The sequence below is a fragment of the Mesoplodon densirostris genome, chromosome 19 (genome assembly GCF_025265405.1).
Source record: "Mesoplodon densirostris isolate mMesDen1 chromosome 19, mMesDen1 primary haplotype, whole genome shotgun sequence".
Taxonomy (NCBI): Eukaryota; Metazoa; Chordata; class Mammalia; order Artiodactyla; family Ziphiidae; genus Mesoplodon; species Mesoplodon densirostris.
In genome coordinates, this window is record NC_082679.1 from 5854765 (window position 1) to 5873965 (window position 19201).

General features: G+C 40.5%; 1 protein-coding gene across 6 annotated transcripts in view; it reads left to right on the forward strand.

The window, feature by feature from the left end:
• The window catches only part of LOC132480423 (zinc finger protein 577-like), a 43187-nt gene that overhangs the window by 2352 nt on the left and 21634 nt on the right, over window positions 1-19201 (forward strand). Inside the window, exons 2-5 of one of the 6 annotated variants that reach the window (XM_060084639.1) lie at window positions 1002-1341; window positions 4263-4389; window positions 5129-5224; window positions 6051-6186. In XM_060084639.1, coding sequence (XP_059940622.1) covers window positions 1327-1341; window positions 4263-4389; window positions 5129-5224; window positions 6051-6073 — 261 coding nt within the window. In that variant the 5' untranslated portion in view covers window positions 1002-1326 and the 3' untranslated portion in view covers window positions 6074-6186. Of the gene's footprint in view, window positions 1-1001; window positions 1342-4262; window positions 4390-5128; window positions 5225-5573; window positions 5603-6016; window positions 6187-10776; window positions 14166-19201 lie in introns of those variants that run through there. The other 5 variants (XM_060084634.1, XM_060084635.1, XM_060084638.1 and 2 more) reach the window with 5 other exon arrangements.

Genomic DNA, 19201 nt, shown 5'->3' on the forward strand with positions numbered 1-19201 from the left:
CTGTTCCATCTTTTGCTTGAAATTTTAAAAAATTTTTGTGAAAATTTATAGGTGAGGGCTTCCCTGGTGGCGCAGTGGTTGAGAGTCCGCCTGCCGATGCAGGGGATACCGGTTCGTGCCCTGGTCCGGGAAGATCCCACATGCCGCGGAGCGGCTGGGCCCATGAGCCATGGCTGCTGAGCCTGCGCGTCCGCAGCCTGTGCTCCGCAGCAGGAGAGGCCACAACAGTGAGAGGCCTGCATACCACAAAAAAAAAAAAAAAAAAGAAAAGAAAATTTATAGGTGAAACTGATCTGTACTTTTCTTTAAAAGTTTTTTTCAAGTATAACACTAAAAATTAAAGAATAGAATATTGCAGCACCCTAGAAGCCCCCACCTCATCCTAATCTTCCCCCTTGTGATCTGTTAAGTACCTTGATCTTTAAACTGGGATAATTGCCTCAGTATAGTAAACAGAAAATTTAGATGTATGTGGGCTCAGGTGGTTTTAAGTCAGTTTCCAGAGCCACCTTTTGTTTTTTTAATTTTTTTTTGAAGTACAGTTGTTTTACAATATTGTGTTAATTTCGGCTGTACAGCAAAGTGATCCAGCCATACATATATATATACATTCCAGCTTTTTTGTATTCTTTTCCAGTATGGTTTATCATAGGATATTGAATATAGTTCCCTGTGCTATACAATAGGACCTTGTTGTTTATAGAGCCACCATTTTTGTACTTTATCTTTTCTGAAATGGATCTATGTGACAAGACCATGAGCTGGTTTTTGTTTCCCATCTCCTCTTTCACATTCACTCTCTTCCAACTTTACCAAAATAAAAGGCATTCCTCTTGCCCATTCCATATCTTCCTGTGAGGCACAGCCCCATGATGTAAAAGCTTTCAGAGGGTTAAAGAGACATGAAATATTGGGGCCTTCTCATAGTGTGAGTCCACATGGCAAGGGAGAGAGAGCTGTGGTCCCAGGCTCAATCATTGAATTTGCTCTTGAATTCACAGGTTCTAGTAATAGAAGAAGAAGAAGGAACATTTCATTAATAGAAGAAGAAGGTTCCAGGCTTGGGAGATCATCATTTCTGGCAGCAGCCTGACCTGAGATCTCTGACCACAACTTCCAGGCAGGCCCACAGAGACAGAAGACAGAACACCAGAGCACACCCTAGAGTTACATGCCCTTTTTTTTTTTTTTTTTTTTTGGCCGAGCCACTCGGCTTGTTCCCCGACCAGGGATTGAAGTCACACCCTCGGCAGTGAAAGCACGAGAGTCCTAACCACTGGACTGCCAGGGAATTCCCAACACACCCTTTCTTAAGAACTGGAGAAGATGATCAAGGTCCAGGTGAGGTTTGTTTTATCGATTTTATCCTTTGTTTCCCGGCAGACTTGTGGATGCTTCTAAAAAAGTCTGGTGAAATGAGAACAGTATATGTTGATAAAAATCAGGATCTGTTGGAAAATAAATTTAGCCTGTAATCTTAAAATCAAGGCAAGTTCAGAAGCAAGATATGAGGGCCCTAGGGTTCATACAAAGTTCTTAATGTTGGAGCGTAAGTAGGTGACTGTGTAAGACCCTCGGGTTGCCTTAGTTTCGAACTTGAGTCTACTTTTCTTGGCAGTCATTATAATAGGAAAAATGTGAAACGTTACATGATTTGCATTGTCTGTGAGGAGAAGGCACACCAGTTCTTCAGGGGAAGTACACATTTCACCGCTCTTCAAGCTTTTTTTTTTTTAATAAATAAATAAAGTCATTTATTTATTTTTGGCTGCATTGGGTCTTCGTTGCTACGCACGGGGTTTCTCTAGTTGCAGCGAGTGAGGTCTACTCTTCATTGTGGTGCGCGGGCTTCACATTGTGGTGGCTTCTCTTGTTGCAGAGCACGGACTCTAGGTGCGTGGGTTTCAGTAGTTGTGGCATGCGGGCTCAGTAGTTGGGACTCACGGGCTCTAGAGCGCAGGCTCAGTAGTTGTGGTGCACGGGCTTAGTTGCTCCGTGGCATGTGGGATCTTCCCGGACCAGGGATCAAAGATCAAACCCGTGTCCCCTGCATTGGCAGATGGATTCTTAACCACTGCACCACCAGAGAAGTCCGCTCTTCAATCTTAAAAAATTTCTTTTGCTAGCTCTTCAGAGACGTTTTGTGATAGACAGAATTCTCATGATCAGTTTTGTAATACAGGCCTAAGATGTTTCCTCTGGCTTTTTCTTATCGTGTTCCTTGGACTAGGCATGCCAGAGCAGAACTGAACTGGACAAAATTCTTCTAAAGCAATGTGCCTTGACAATAGTCTGACTTTACCCAGGAATAAAGGCCTGAATTATCCAATAGAATGAATGGGCTGCTTGACCTTTGAGTTGTCCTCCATGAAGAAGAATTCTCTCAACCAGATTTTTGTTATTGATTTGGCAGGAGACAGCTGACAGTCCCATTCTTCGCGAGCAGCTTGGTGTAACAGATATTGACGAAAATTCTCCCTTTATATCTTCTTAGTCAGAGTCAATTATTCTTGGTTTGGTCTTTGTATTTTAATTATTCAAATGATACATGGCTACATCTGCATGCAAGAGATTCAAGCACACAGAGGTATCTGCACCAAAAGAGAATATCCTGTTTTACCTTTTTTTGCCAAACTCCCAACCCAAAGGTTAACAAATGTTAATAGTTCAGGTCTCCCACCAGTGTCTTTCTATAATTGATGTGTGGTAAAATATATCTATATTTACATTTACATCAATAGAAGAAGAAGAAGGAACATTTCAGTAATAGAAGAAGAAGAAGGTTCCAGGCTTGGGAGATCATCATTTCTGGCAGCACCCTGAAATGTGTCCTTATACATATATAGCTGAGTATATTATTAAGATTTTTCACATGTCTGGGATCATACTGTATATACTATTTGGGGGCTTGATTTTTTTCATTGAAGGCCATTGATACCAGTATATTTAAAACTACCTCATTGAGGACTTATCTGGTGACACAGTGGTTAAGACTCCACCCGCCAGTGCAGGGGAGACAGGTTCGATCCCTGGTCCGGGAAGATCCCACATGCTGCAGAGCAGCTAAGCCCATGTGCCACAACTACTGAGCCCACGTGCCACAACTACTGAAGCCTGCACGCCTAGAGCTCGTGCTCCACAACAAGAGAAGCAACTGCAATGTGAAGCACGTGCACCACAACGAAGAGTAGCCCCCACTCGCCACAACTAGAGAAAGCCCACGTGCAGTAACGAAGGCGCAAACAGCCAAAAATGAATAAATTGAATAAATAAATTAAAAAATAAAAATGAAAAATAAGTCTACCTCATTGATTTTAATGTTTGCATAGTATTTCATAGCATGGAGGTATAGCATACCCTGTCTGCCTCTAATGGATATCTAAATTATTGATAGATTTTTCATACTTATAAACAAAGACATTCTTACTGCACAGTGTTTTTTATTTCTATGCAAATATTATTTTAGTACTTTTTTACGCTGGGAAGGACTAATTTGTAGAATTCCATGGGGCAGTGGTTTGAATGTTTGGGTTCCCCCCAAAATCGTATGTTGAAATCTTAAACCCCCAAAGATGATGGTATTAGGAGGTGGCACCTTTGGGAGGTGTGTAGGTTATGAGGGTGAGGCCTTCACGAATGGGATTAGTGTCCTTATAAGAGAGAATGCACAGAGATCCCTCGCCCTTCCATGTGAGAACACAGTGAGAAGGTGCCCACTACAAACCAGGAAGCAGGCCCTCACCAGAATGCAGCCATGCATTCACCTTGATCTAGAACTTCCCAGCCTCCATAACTGTGAGAAATAATTTTTTTTAATATTTATTTATTATTTATTTGGCTGAGCCGGGTTTTAGTTGCGGCATGTGGGATCCTCGTTGCCATGTGCAGGATCTTCAGTGCGGCGTGCAGGAGCTGTAGTTGCAGCATGCGGGATCTTTAGGTGCAGCATGCAGGCTCTTAGTTGAGGCATGCAGGATCTAGTTCCCTGACCAGGGTTCAAACCCAGGCCCCCTGCATTGGGAGCGTGGAGTCATAACTGCTGGACTACCAGGGAAGTCCCAATAAATTTGTTTTTATAAGCTACCCAGTCTGTGGTATTTTGTTATAGCAACCCAGGTGGACTAAGGCACATGGTCTATGGTATGTGAAATAGTCACAGTGCACATAATTTATCATGGGGAAGATGAGCAGAACGTGCTCCTGTCCCTATTTTCCACATCGTATTATTCCACCTAGGATTGCACTGGAATTTGTTATTACAGGCATCTTTGTCATTTGAGGACGTGGCTGTGGGTTTCACCTGGGAGGAGTGGCAGTTACTGGACCCATCTCAGAAGGACCTGTACAGGAATGTCATGTTGGAAAACTACTACAACCTAGTGTCAGTAGGTAAGGGCAGTGTATGGTCAGGCCGCCCAGGATGGCTGTTCTCTTACTCTCTGTCCATCCCCTGCTTTACCAGTGCCTGCTTCGCCTGAACCCTACTCACGTGACTGACCTTCATGCATCCTTGCTCCAGGCCCCAGCTACTGATCGCTCTAGCTTTAGATCAGAACATCTCTACTCTGATAGGCTATCATAGGGGTGGTGAGGAACCTGCCCTTCTGCTGGTTTCCTTGGTAACCAATGAGCCAACCTGACATCAATTTCCCCTATAACTGGTAACACCCCCCCCACCTCCCACCCCCAGCGAAGTCTGCCGCCATGTCTTGCCCGCCATCTACCGCACATGGTGGGGTGTCACTCCAGGACCTTACTTCAGACACATAAGCTCCCCCATCCATGAAACCATTGATGTCTCTGTCGCTGACTCCAGGCTCTTTCTTCACTTTTGAAGCTGGGCAAGTACGGCCTTGTAGGCCTGCAGGGTGCAGCCCAACAGGCAGCCTCACAGTCAGTTGCCTTTTCTTTCTCATTTAGTGAAATCTGTAGGGTTCCTGGAATATTTCATGGTTTGGACTAAAGCATCATAGGTTCTAGAGTATATTCTGTCCCTTTCCGAGTTAAAGGTTTTTACTTTACCAAAGTATGAAGGGTGTGGTCCTTGAAACAGAACTTTCTCCAGTTTTCGTAGTTTCCCCAGGCTCAAATCCTCGGTGCCAAGCGTTCCGTGATTTCCCATTTACAGGATATCAGACTCCCAAACCAGATTCACTCTTCCAGTTGGAACAAGGAGAACCCCCAAGGACAGTAGAGGGAGCAGGCCAGAGTCAAACCTGCCCAGGTGAGTGAGTGACAACCAAGAAGATGGGGAGAAAAGACATGGAAATTCCAGTTGGTCAGTGAAGGGTTGATGCTTCTGAAATGCTGTCTAGAGAACTTTCCTTACACCAGTTGGTGGCCCGTAAGCCTAAAACCTTTCTGCATGTTCTTTTTTTATTTGGCCATGCTGTGCAGCATGTGGGATCTTAGTTCCCCTCCCAGGGTTTGAACCCGTGCCCCCTGCAGTGGAAGTGCAGAGTCCCAACCACTGGACCGCCAGGGAAGTCCTGCATGTTCTGTATTAGGGCTGTTCTTCTTTGCCTGCCACTAAAGGATGATGTCTTCCTTTTTTTTCAGTTTTCTGGATCTGACTGCAGTTTGTCTCATCCAGGACCTTGAGGTCTTAACCTGGTTCCATTCCTCCCAGCATGCTCCCTCATGCCTTCTCCTTTTCTTTGTCTGCAGGGGCCTTACTTCCTGTTCTTCACCTTACCCGCTATGAGATACATCTCACTACCTGTTCACATTGCTTTGCACTTAGCGCTGCTCCCTACCTCTGCAATATCCCCATCCCTTTTGAAAGGGCTGATTAATATCCTTCCGTGACAATCCACCTCAGCTTCATTCATCTGAAAACCACACACCCCTCGTCTCCCAGGGCACCTCTGTCTACTAATTCACCCTCTGCTTCCCCAGCTTTCAGATTCTGTTGTTTTTTTGTTTTTTTTAATCTTCTGTTAAAAGTTTAATTCATTCTTAAGGCCTAAGCTTTCTGTTCTCTTCTGGAGAGTCCCACATTGACTCCTGCTAATGTATGACCTGCACTCTAATCATCTGTGTGTTGCCAGGCACCAGGGCCTCTGCCCTATGATGTTCTACTTCCTGTATGTGAAACCAGAACCCTCCTTTCTCCCAGATAATGTCTTCACCATCAGAATGTGTATTCGTATATACGGAAGATTTAACCTCTCTGCACTCTAACAGGTATTCCCACCTCTCTTTCTATAGTCTGATCTGCCCTCATTCTATATTTTGCCTGCACCCAAGATATCCGTCCTGTGAAATCCTTTTTCCTTCACCTTCAGGAATGAGATCATTTTTCCTCCTGGTGAATCCTTTTCCTCCATGTGCATTTTATTTAGGTTCTCCTGTACTGCTCTACACCCTGGTGCCCGGTCACCTTTGAGTTGCCTTGAGTCTTTCCTATTTACTCTGTTCTATATTTCTGAAGGTCTCTGCTGTTCCTATTGAATTTTGTTTTCAAAAGGCCTTTTGGAAATTCCACCCTCTCAGGTCCCCTGATGGCCATGATGATATGGACTTGCTTTGTTCCAATTCCTACATATATAGGTTGATTTCAGTTTTTCTTTTAGCTCCTTTTGAGGTTCTGGTTGTATTCCTCTGTGGATAGGGGGCATGAAAGCAGTGGGACTTGATGAGAAAACATGAAGAGTGAGAGCTGGTTGAGAAAACAAGAGGTCCACATTTATTTTTTGAAGTTGAGAAGAACCCAGCCAAATAAAAAGAAAAGCATTGGGCTGTGGTAGAAACAGGGTCAGAAGATGTCCTGGAAACAAGTGACAAAATTACTCCAAAGAGGAGGAAGTGATCTGTTTTACTGAATGCCACAGATTATGTCAAAAAACCCAAAGACTGGCATCTATGCCTTTGATCATATTGCATTTTTACGTCTAGATGCCGCCTTCTTTCACTCTGAGTTCTCTTTTTCTGTCCATGAAGTTCAAGTGCACACTCGAAACGCCCTCTTTCCTGACTTCCTATCTGTTTTCGTATCTACACTGCACTAACTCAGTCCTGATCATATATTTTATTGTATTGTTTTACTGGTTGGTATGAGGCTTTTTCCATATAGAGGAAAGGGTCTGTACCTTATTCTTCCTTACTTAGCGTAACCACAGAATAATTCACTGACAGTATCACTTGCATCCATTTATCACATCTTTCATGAAAGCAGGTTTGGTGGTCCCCCACCCCACCCCTGGGTGCATGGCTTGCCGATCTTAGGTCCCCAACCAAGGATTGAACCTGCCCCCTGGGCAGTGAAAGCGTGGAGTCCTAACCACTGGACCACCAGGGAATCCCCAAAACTGGTTTGGTTTGGTTGCATTTTGGTTTTAATTTTGTTTTTCATCAGGGATGTGTGTGAACTATGTGGGAGCCTTTTCCAACTATAGGCTCTGTCTCTTGAGATTGGGCTTCTGGTTTGCTAGGTGTAGGGGGTGACCGGAGCCTATGAGGTATTTGAAAGGCTTGCCAGGCAATTGTGCTTTGAGCCCTGTCATTGAAGAACCACCACTCTAATGTGCTCTGAGGGAGATGCAGATGAAATAAAAGACAAGTGTAACAATCTCTGTTGGAAAGGGTTGACATAGGAGCATAAAATTTAAAAATTTTTAGCATTTGATTATGAGGTATAGACAAGGATTGATTTACAAAATCAGAGAAAACTGAGCTTTGATAAAGTGTTACTGAGAGGATAAAGTGTGCTTCTTTTTGAAAGCATAATAAAATAATTTCTGCAGGAAAGAGAGCTGGGTTTTAAGTAAAAGTGTTGACAGAAGGCCTTGTGGGTCAGTAATAATGTAAAAAGAAGACTTTGGAGATGGAAATGAGGAAAACAGTGTGGGAGATTCTTAATAGATTGGCCTATAGGAGACTGCAAGGAAATGGCTGATTACTCTGGGTTTTATGTTAATAATTGGCTTAGAAAGTGTGATTTTGGTTTTGTCTTGTCTTTTTTGGCTAGTTCTAGAGAGTCTTTCTTGATAGCTGGGTGGTAACATTGTAACAATGGGAAAATATAGCTTGGAGTTCTAGGATGAATGGAAGGTAAGGACGATGAATGTTTTCTTCGTCCTGGATGGGAATGATTCTTCAGAATCTCTTCATTGGTGGGTGACAGAGATGATTTAGGAACAGAGATCAAGGAAGAATCTGGCATTAGTGGAAAGTAGAAAATTTGGAGATGAGTATATTAAATATATTATAATGGGAAATACAGGATATGATGGTCTATACCTGTGCTGTCCAGTGTGTTGGGCACTGGCCACATGTGGGCTACTTAAATTTAAATTTAACATTTAATTAAATTTAAATTTAATTAACATTCAGTAAAATTACAAGTTTATTTCTGCAGTCAACTCTAGCCACATTCAAGTGCTCAACAGCCATACGTGGCTAGGGGCTACCATATTGGAAAACACAGATATAGAATATTTCCATCACTGCAGAAATTTTTATGGGGCAGCTCTGTATACAGTTACAATACGATCGAAGAAGGTGGTATTTCCACCAGTCAGTACATGGGATGTGGGTAGACGGCCCAAGGACTTAGTTTTAAATTTCAGATGGTTATATGTGTGTCTGGATATATTAGATCATGTGAGGTTGTATCATATCTAATAGAAAGTTGGAGTATTAACTACAATATTACTATTAAATAAGTGATTGGTGTCTTAGAAAAGTTTCATTTTGGTGTGTAGTCAGAATGAGAGGGGAACGACTTAGTAACAAGGCGATTATTGAAAATTTTACCTCAATACTCTTGGAATCACACTCTGTAGATCCTACATTCTGATTTTCCGGTTGTAACCCTTTGTTACTAAAACCCATGTTGCTTATTTGTTTGATCAGCATAGATATCGTTTGATGTCTCTGAATGGACTTTTCATGTTCTCTGCGTATTCCTCTCCCCAAACTCTAAAACTTGGAATGCCCTTGTCCTGGGCCCTCCCCTTTCTCTACTCGTTCTTCTTAAATTATCTCACCTAGTTTCATGCAGTCCAGATATTTAAATAATATTTGTATACTCATGACTTAAAATTATTATCTTAAGTCTAAAACTTTCTCCACACTCATATATCCAGCCAGGTACATCATATTTTCTCTTGAGTGTGTATTAGTCATCTCAAACCTGATGTGTACCTCAAAATGGAGCACTTGATATCCCACAGATGCCAAACCTATGTCTTTATTCTTCCTCGTCTTATTAAATGGCACCAGCTCCTAAACAGATGCTTCAGCCGCATCTTGAGGCCCTGTCCTTGAATCTTCCCTTTTCTACCTCCAGAGTTCATTGTGATGGTGAGTCTTAGCTTTCCTTCCTCTATACTTATCTTTTCCTCTTCCATCATGCATACTTTGTTTTTGTACATTTTTTCATCTCCTTGGTAGTCATCCATGCTGAGGCTACCATTATCTCTTGCTGGAACTCTACCGTAGCCTCCTGTGTGTTTTCTCAACAATTTTATTTCTCCAATTCATTCTTCCTATGAGTCATGTGACCTTTTGGAAATATCAATTCAAAACCTGTTGTACTGGGCCTCCCTGGTGGCGCAGTGGTTGAGAGTCCGCCTGCCGATGCAGGGGATACGGGTTCGTGCCCCGATCTGGGAGGATCCCATATGCCGCGGAGCGGCTGGGCCCGTGAGCCATGGCCGCTGGGCCTGCGCGTCCGGAGCCTGTGCTCCGCAACGGGAGAGGCCACGACAGTGAGAGGCCCGCATACCGCAAAAAGATTAAAAAAAAAAAAAAAACCTGTTGTACTTCTGTCAGAAATTTTTTGGTTGCTTCCTGCTGTTGTTCTTAGCATAAAATCCAATTTTTAACAGTTTACAAGATCTATACACCCTCAATTCTACAGACCTTTCCAAACTTATCTATTTCTACTTCCCTCAAGCTCAGGATAGTCCAAGTATGTCAGCCTCCCTTATGTTTCTCTATCATGCCTAAGTTTTTTTTGCCTTTGGATTTTTGCATTGCCTGTTTTCCTCTTGGAATAGTCTTCATGTAGTTATTTGCATAACATTGCTCATTCTAGTCCTGTGATGTCAGCTTAACTTTTTTTTCTCTCAAAGATGACTACTTTGTCTAAGATTGACCTTCCACTACTCTGTCACCTCCTTCATACCATTTTTCATGTTCTGTAATTTTCTTACTACTTTGATTACCTCTTGATTCTTGCTCTCTTTCTCTCTTCTTATTAGAATGACAGCTCCATGGAGACAGAATATATTAGTCAAACTGTAGTAACATACTAATTCTAATATTCTAATATATTATTCTAATATTCTAGTATATTCCCAAACACCGACCCATTCAGTGTTTGTTGGATGGATAGATCCATCCCCTCCATCTTCTTTTTTTGTATTCCAATCAGTGTGGTTCTATTTCTACTTCTGTCCCCATTTTGCGAGGCTCTATTTGGAAAGCAGCCCACATTATATTTATTCATTGTAGACTGCCCATCATTGTTTCTAAAATAGCTATTTTTCCTTTTACTGTTTTATAATATTGTCTCTTTTTAAAAAATATTTATTTATGTATTTATTTGGTTGCACCAGGTCTTAGATGCAACAGGCGGGCTCCTTAGTTGCAGCTCACCAGCTCCTTAGTTGCAGCATGCAATATTGTCATTTTTCACAGAGCATAGGATACATTTCCATAGTGGACATTTCTCTTAGACTGGGATCTTAAAAGAGCTAGCCCAAACCATGGCATTTTTGTACCCTTTTTTACCCCCTAAAATTATCATGGATGTTTTCTTTTTCCTAGAAGAAATATGGGAGATTGATCCTATGCAATGGCACCCAGAAAACCAAAACAGGATTAAAACTTTGGAAAGATGTCAGCAAAATTATGCACTTGGAAATAATTTCGATTTATGCAAAAGTCTTGTTCCTTTAACACAAAGATACAATAATTTTGGCCCACATTGTAAAAGTTTGAAATCACATTTAGGTTTTGTTATTGGGAATAGAAGATATGCAGGAAAGGATTCTGATGAGTTCAGTGGATATGGGAAATCATCTCTCTACCTCCAGCATAATAGAACTCTTACCAGAATTAAATACCATGGCTCTGTGAAACCCAATAGCACTAAATCACAGCTCAATGACCATCAGAAAATTCATCCAGGAAAGAAACCATACACATGCAGTGAGTGCGGGAAAGCCTTCTCCAGGAAGGCACAGCTCATTAGACATCAGAGAACTGAAAGAGGAGAGAAACCCCATGGATGCAATGAATGTGGGAAAACATTCATGAGGAAGATTCAGCTCACTGAACATCAGAGAACTCATACAGGAGAGAAACCCCATGAATGTAATGAATGTGGGAAAGCCTCTTCCAGGAAGTCACAGCTCATGGTCCATCAGCGAACTCATACAGGAGAGAAACCCCATGAATGTAATGAATGTGGGAAAGCCTCTTCCAGGAAGTCACAGCTCATGGTCCATCAGCGAACTCATACAGGAGAGAAACCCCATGAATGTAATGAATGTGGGAAAGCCTCTTCCAGGAAGTCACAGCTCATGGTCCATCAGCGAACTCATACAGGAGAGAAACCCCATGAATGTAATGAATGTGGGAAAGCCTCTTCCAGGAAGTCACAGCTCATGGTCCATCAGCGAACTCATACAGGAGAGAAACCCCATGGATGCAATGAATGTGGGAAAACATTCATGAGGAAGGTTCAGCTCACTGAACATCAGAGAACTCATACAGGAGAGAAACCCCATGAATGTAATGAATGTGGGAAAGCCTCTTCCAGGAAGTCACAGCTCATGGTCCATCAGCGAACTCATACAGGAGAGAAACCCCATGAATGTAATGAATGTGGGAAAGCCTCTTCCAGGAAGTCACAGCTCATGGTCCATCAGCGAACTCATACAGGAGAGAAACCCTACGGATGCAGTGAATGTGGAAAAGCCTTCAGCTGGAAGGGCCGGCTCAACAGACATCAGCGCTCTCATACTGGAGAGAAATCATATGGTTGCAGTGTGTGTGGGAAAGCCTTTTCCCAGAAGGCATATGTCATTGCACATCAGAGACTTCACACAGGAGAGAAGCCTTACGAATGCAGTGAATGTGGAAGAACGTTCTTTTTTAAGTCAGACCTTACCAAGCATCAGAGAATTCATACAGGAGAGAAACCATATGAATGCAGTGATGGTGGAAAAGCCTTCAGAAGCAAGTCAGAGCTCATTCAGCACCAGCGGACTCACACCGGAGAGAGACCATATGCTTGCAGTGAATGTGGCAAAGCCTTTGCCCACATGTCAGTCCTCATCAAACATAAGAAAACTCATACAAGAGAGAAAGCTGTGGATTCCCCAAAGCTGGAGAAACCTTCCTCAGTGAGTCATAGCTCTTTATTCATGAGTGAACTCGTACAGGAACAAAACCTTATGAACGCAGTGCCTGTGGAAATGTCTTTTTCGGGAACCCAGCCCTTATTAAACATCAGCGAGTTCCTAGGGGGCAGAAATGTAGTGATTGTGGACCAGCCTTTTCCAAGAAGTCAAGCCTCAGTAGAAAATCGGGAATTTACACAGGGACTAAGCCTTGCCAATGCAGTGAGTGCGACAACCCCTTCAGTAATCAATTATGTCTTATATGTTACAGATATTGTGTAGGAAAAAAATCCTCAGATACCTGAGATGGGAAAAAGCCTTGAGCAAGAATCCTCCCCACATTCATTATGTGTCAGAGCTTGCTTAGGAGAGAAATGCTGTGGATGGGGTGGTTGTGGAGAACACTTCGGTGAGAAGTTAGGCTTAGTATATATTAGCGAGATCACATTGGGCAGAAATGCAGCTCTTGTGGGGAAGCCTTTTCCTAGAGGTGATATTGCAGTTGATATCAAAGAATTCCCACAGGACCAAAACCTTAGAGTGTGATGGTTTTTAATGATAAATTGTATCTTATCACTTGTCAGAAGAGCATAGAAAGACAACTCTAGAGGCACTGAAGGTGGAAGACATGTTTAGTAAAATGTGGAAGCACTCATAGAGAAGAAAAATCCCCCAAAGGCAATAAAAAATGGAAATTCTATCACCAAACTAAGTCATGTATCACAGTTTTACCTTGGAAAGTGGGAAAGACTTTTGTAAATAAAGGAAATCTTCTTGGACACCAGGAATTGCATTGTGCAGTGAAAACCTAAGAATATAATGAATGTTGAAGGACAGCTATATTAGTTTCTTATGGCTGCTGTAACCAGTTATCACAAACTCGGCATCTCATAACAGCACAATTTATTATCCTGGATCTCTGAAGTCCAAAATGCATCTCTGGGCCAAAAGCAAGGTTGTTTGCAGGGTTGCATTTCTTCTTGGAGGCTCTAGAGGAGAATCTGTTTCTTTGCTTTTCCAGCTTCTAGAAGCTGCCCAAATTCCATGGCTTGTGGCCCCTTTCCTTCCTCAGAGCCAGCAATGGCTGGTCAACTCTTTCATCCCTCCAACACTCATTTTTCTGTCTCCTCCTTCCACGTTTAAGGACCCTTGTGATTACATTGGGCCCACCCAGATAATCCAGGATAATCTCCTATCTTAAAGTCAGCTAATTAGCAGCTTTAACTCCATCTACTATCTTGTGTCCCCTTTGCCTTATAATATAGCATGTTCACAGGTCCTAGACATAAGGATGTAGACATCTTTGGGAGGCCATCATTCTGCCTACCAGAGGCCACCCTTTGGCACCCAGTGATTTGTGCCTATCCCGCATGCAAATGGATTCATCCTATCCCAGCATCTCCAGATGTCTCAGCCCATTACAGGACCAACTCAGAGTCCAAAACCTAACCTAAAACTGATCAGCCCAGGAGTGCCAAATCTCATCTTCTAAATCTAGTGTTGATAGGCTCTGGGTACAATCCATTCTGAGGTTTCTCTCTGTGAACCTTTAAAACTCTAGAAACAATTTATATGGTCCTAAAATAACTTAATTCCATCTTCTACCTTAATTCCCCTTTACCATGCAAAGTAACATATTTACAGATTCTAGGAATTAGGACATGAACACCTTTGGGATTTGCCATTATTTTGCCTACCACAAAAACATTAGATTTCAGAGAATTTACACTTTGATAAATTCCTACCTAGCCCTTAAGTAAATTTGGAAAAGCATGTTTCCAGAGAAATAATTATCTAAAGTAATTATAATCTAAGTATATTAACATTTTTTCTTTAATCAGAGAATCTTACACTGATTGTTACATGTGAACACTGTGGAGTGCTCTTGAAATGTATAAATCAAATTCTCAGCACTGGAAAAGAACTCTTAAATGTCCTAAAGGAATATGAGATTTATGCTGCTAGAAATACTACCAAACATACGTTTGTATCTATTTCTGAAGTTGCACAAATTAATATATCCACATATATCATAATGAACCTAAATCCTGACCAGTATTTTTCACAGCCAACTCCAACAACTCCTTTTTCTTCAACAGTATGATGTATATTTCGTCCCACCTTAAATAACAACAAGAAAAGACAAAATACGTGAATGGACTTCTTCAGATGTTGGATAATAGGGAGCTCAGAACAGCTATCTCTGAGAGAAAGAAAACAAATGAAGTAAGCCTTATGATTGCCCCCAGCCTACTGCCTGGAGAGAGTTTCCATTCTGCAGCATAGGGAGGAGGAGCCCCAAAAGATCTCAGTCTCCTTGAATTGAGACAGAGTTTAGAGTTAGTAGAATTCAGTGTGGCTGAAATCAATCCATGGGGCAGATGACAGGAGAGGAGAGAGCTGTGCCCAGAGAATGGAAGAGTTCCAGAGTTCTAGCAGTCCTGCAAGAGATGCTGTGAAAGCTATAATAATATTTATATATACTAAAGGCACTTGGTAATTATGAATTTAGTCATAATCTAATGAGTCGAAATAATTTGTTTTAAACTAAATACCATATTCAGTTCACTCTAGTCCTTTTTGAGCTCATTCATAGGCCAGGCTAATTGCCAATAATGAGATTAGAAGCACGGGCTGTGGTGAGTATTGTTTTTAGATGATTTGTTTGAGTAGCTCAGGGGAGGGGCAGTAGGAGGGCAATTTCTAGGTCAGAGTTCTAGAGTTCCTCCACAAGTTTTTAAGTTGTAATCAGCACATATACGTGAGGAAACTCCCTAGGCTGGAGAAAGAACCACTGGAAATGAACAGGCCGAACCATCCTTGGAGCTTGCACAAAGTTGGGAATAATTTGTGTTTCCACCAACTGGAATGGAAACACCTCCTTAACATTTGGAGACTCACTGTGGAACTTCAGAAGAGCATTGTCTCAGTGGGTGGCTCAAATTGGATCTAAAGGCTTCTCTGAACTCTCCTACCAAAAAAGCATAATGCAAACCACTAAAAAAATAAACTGTTTCTAAGTAATTTACTGCTTCTCAGGACAAAGCCCAATAGTATTCAAAAGGAATAGGAAGCAGTCCATCAATCAGTAATGTAAAATTCACAAAGTCTGAAATCTGATTAGAGCCTACCCCAGTATGCCAAGAAACAGGAAATAGCACCCATAAACCTGAAGGAAAGTCGATAGAAAGAGACCCAGAAAAAAAAAAGGAAAAAAATTTAAAGAAAAAAAACCCCAAATTTTAAAACCAATAATAAATGAAAAAATAAAAAATTTAAAAAGAGGAAAAAAGTATAAATAAGAAACAAATAAATGAGACCCAGAAATGACACAGGTGATAGAATTAGCAGGAAATGATGTTAAAACAGCTATTATAAATACTTCATATGCTCAACAAGGTTGCGTCAAGTGGATTATAGAAATTATAATTTACTGTGGGATTCTGCAGGTCTTTTGGTAGTGAATTCTCTCAGATTTTGTTTATTTTAAAATGTCTTTATTTCACAGTCATTTTTAGATAATATTTTCCCTGGAGATAGAATTCTAAATTGACAATGCTTCTCCTCTATCATTTAAAAAGTGTGAATCTAGTATCTTCTGGCCTCCCAGAATTGTTTCTGGTTAGAAGTCAACAATCATTCATATTACTCTTTCCTTGTATCTAATGTGTCTTTTTTTTCCTCTGGCTGTTTTCAAGATTTACTTTTTGTCTTTGATTTTCAGCAATTTCACTATGATGTGTGTAAATATGCTTTGTCATTAAAAAATAGAAACCAAGTTGTCCTTGTAATGCCTTTAGGAATTGTAGTGTTGATTAGTTTTTCATCACTTTGTTTTAATTTGTCTTCTCTCTTTTTTCTTAATCAGTCTTGCTATGGATGTACCAAATTTAGTAACCTTATATAGCAGTTTAAGTTTTTTTTTCTACTTAAGGTTCAAGTTGTTTTTTTCCCCCTAGCCTTGTAAAGTGAGAATTAGATTCTTGATTTTACACCTTTCTCTTTTTTCTAATACGAGCAATTAAAGTGATAAACTTTGCCTACAGCCAGTGGTAGGCTACATTTATGTTACATAAGATCTTACCAGTATAACTGACAAGCACACACAGAATGATGTTTTTAAAGTGGACCATGGTTGTGAGAATTGGTAAAGATCTGTCTTGCCCGCTAATAACCCAATATTGTCAATATTTCCCTTCCTAGTTAGTGATTTTTTCATCTTGTTTATGAAATCTTTGCATATCTCGTGATAGTCGTGTGAATTTTCCCCTAGAAATTTAAATATTTTACTATTTATATTTAGATCTGTGATCCATTTTGAATTTATTTTTCCCGTGTGTGAGGCATGGGATGAAAGTTCCTTCTTTTTCTCTCCATATTGTTATCCAGTTAAACTAGTACAGTTTATTGAAAAGACTGTTCTTTTTCCCCACTGAGTTATGTTGGCATTGTGTCATAAAGTGGATGGTAGTGTATACTGAATCTTTTTCCAGGATCTTTGTATTTTGTTCCATTGTTGTATTTACTATCCTTGTACTAATAATACTACACTGTCTAATTACAGTAGGTTTTTGCTGAAATCTGGTAGGGTTATGCCCTCCAGTTTTTTTCTTCTTCAAGGTTGCCCTGGCTATTCAAGTCTTTTGTACATCCATTTAAATTTTAGAACTCACCTCCATTATTTCTTACCCTCTCTTTCATATACTTTATCTCTTTGCATTCTTTATTCGAGTATACTAATTCTTCAGCCGTATCTATATGGCTATTAGTTTGTCAATTGGTCTCTAATTTTAGTTACCGTATCCAGTTGATTCTTGTTATTCACTGTACTTCTATAAAATCACTGTGAACACTGAATTAGCAAATATTGAACATTGCTCATAGGGGGATTATGGACTAGGTTTCTGTGAGCTGCTGGTTACATTTCTGTCAGTCAGTCAGTGGATAACCTTGTTTTATGTGTGTTTCTGCTTAAAGACACCTTATTTAATATGTATCATTCATTTATTAACATTAAACTCACTATAACTCTTGCCTGAACAAAGCTTATCTAACATATATTTGCTCGATAAGGTACATCACTACCTTCTTGCACTTAAAAACACTAGACAGTACTTGAGCACTGTGCTTGGGGGCCATTTTAAACAACAAAATTACCAAAAAAATAGTTTAAAAATGTGAAAAACGTGACACTAAGTAGACCACGAAAAGGACACTTGTTTTCAATAGCAGAGCTGAAATAAGAAGGCAGAACATCATTTTGCTCAGACTTAGCTGGGAACATACACATTGGGCAACTCAAATGATTCATTGCTCAAACTATTCTATGCATGTCAGCAAATGTTCATGAAAGTGCTGTGATTATTGATTTTGAGTCAGAAATTTTAGCAGGTAGGTGAATTCACAATAAATCCACGAATAATGAGGATCGACTGTACTTTATTTTTAAATTTTTCTGCTGGTTTATATACATCTAAATGGTCATTTTAATAATATCTTATTCCTTCCCCATATTTTAGATATCTTATTTCTCAATATGTTAAAGCTTTACATTAAACATTCATAATATTCTGAGCTGATAATTCCTGCATGTGTAGTCATTTCATATCTGATTCTATTGTTTGTTCTATCTGTTGAAAAGTGTTCAGGATAAAAGCTCCTTGAGGACAGATTTTTGCTGTGTTATATGAGCATTTAGTTCTTTTCCACCTTTTAAATATATGTTAAAAATATTTTACAGAGATTACTGTTTTAGGGATATTTTACCTGCAGGATATAGTGAATATACCTTTCAAAAACTTCTGATTTACTGGATTAGTTGATACTTAAGTGTTCAGTTGCAAGATAGATAAAATGGCATTTTACTTCTTTCCATAATGACTAGTGAGAACTATGACACAGAGATGTAGCCTTTGTAACTTATGGTGAAAACAGCCATAACATATACCGGTAGGTCTTTTTCTCATCAGTAATGGTCACCACACATTGGAAGAAGAATGTGTGATAATTACAGGAATTAGTATCATTTGAGTATATTTCTGTGGACTTTACCTGGGAGGAGTGATAGCCACTAGGTTCTGCTCAGAAGAACCTGTACCAGGATGTGTTGTTGGAGAATTCTAGTAACCTGTGACACTAGTTAAAGATGATTGCCCTATCATTTGGAGCACACAGCCAATAATAGCCTTTCCTTTTTCAGTTGCCCTAGCTTCCAAAGGGCCTCAAGATACTGAATTTGAGTTTATAGACAATAGATTCTCAGACCCTCTTCTGTTCCCAGGTGGAAATTAACATGCTTTCACCTTCATTTGATCTTTAATATGCCAAGGTGAAAGTGTGTCCATTCCTGAAACATTCTGTACTCTTCCTAGACATCCCCCACCAAGTCCAATTGTAAGTGTCCAAGTCTTTGTCATTGCCCATGAACAGGCTATCAGGCTACCAAAGCAGATATAATCCTTAATTTCAAACCTGGAAAAGAGCCATGGAGAGTAGAAGATGAAATGCAGTGTCAGTACTTTTCAAGTGAGTAAACAACTGAGAAGCAGCAAGATGGGAGACCTTGAAAGTAAAGTAGTTAGCCATGAAGTGTTGACCCTTCCATATGTGTTTAACAAGGCTGAAACTCTGAAGGTCATTACAAATACCTAAATCATTGGCAAGGCTCTCTTGCTTGCTGTTTCAAGGAAGATGTGCCTCTTTTTCTCTCTTTTGGTTTGATTCAGTGTTCAGTAGAACATCATTTTCTTTGCAGCATCCAGACTTCCTCCTTTTCTTCTGCTTCCTCTTTGGCAATGTCAGTTCCTGTTTTCTCCACATCTCTTGTTTTCACTTCTTTTACCTGG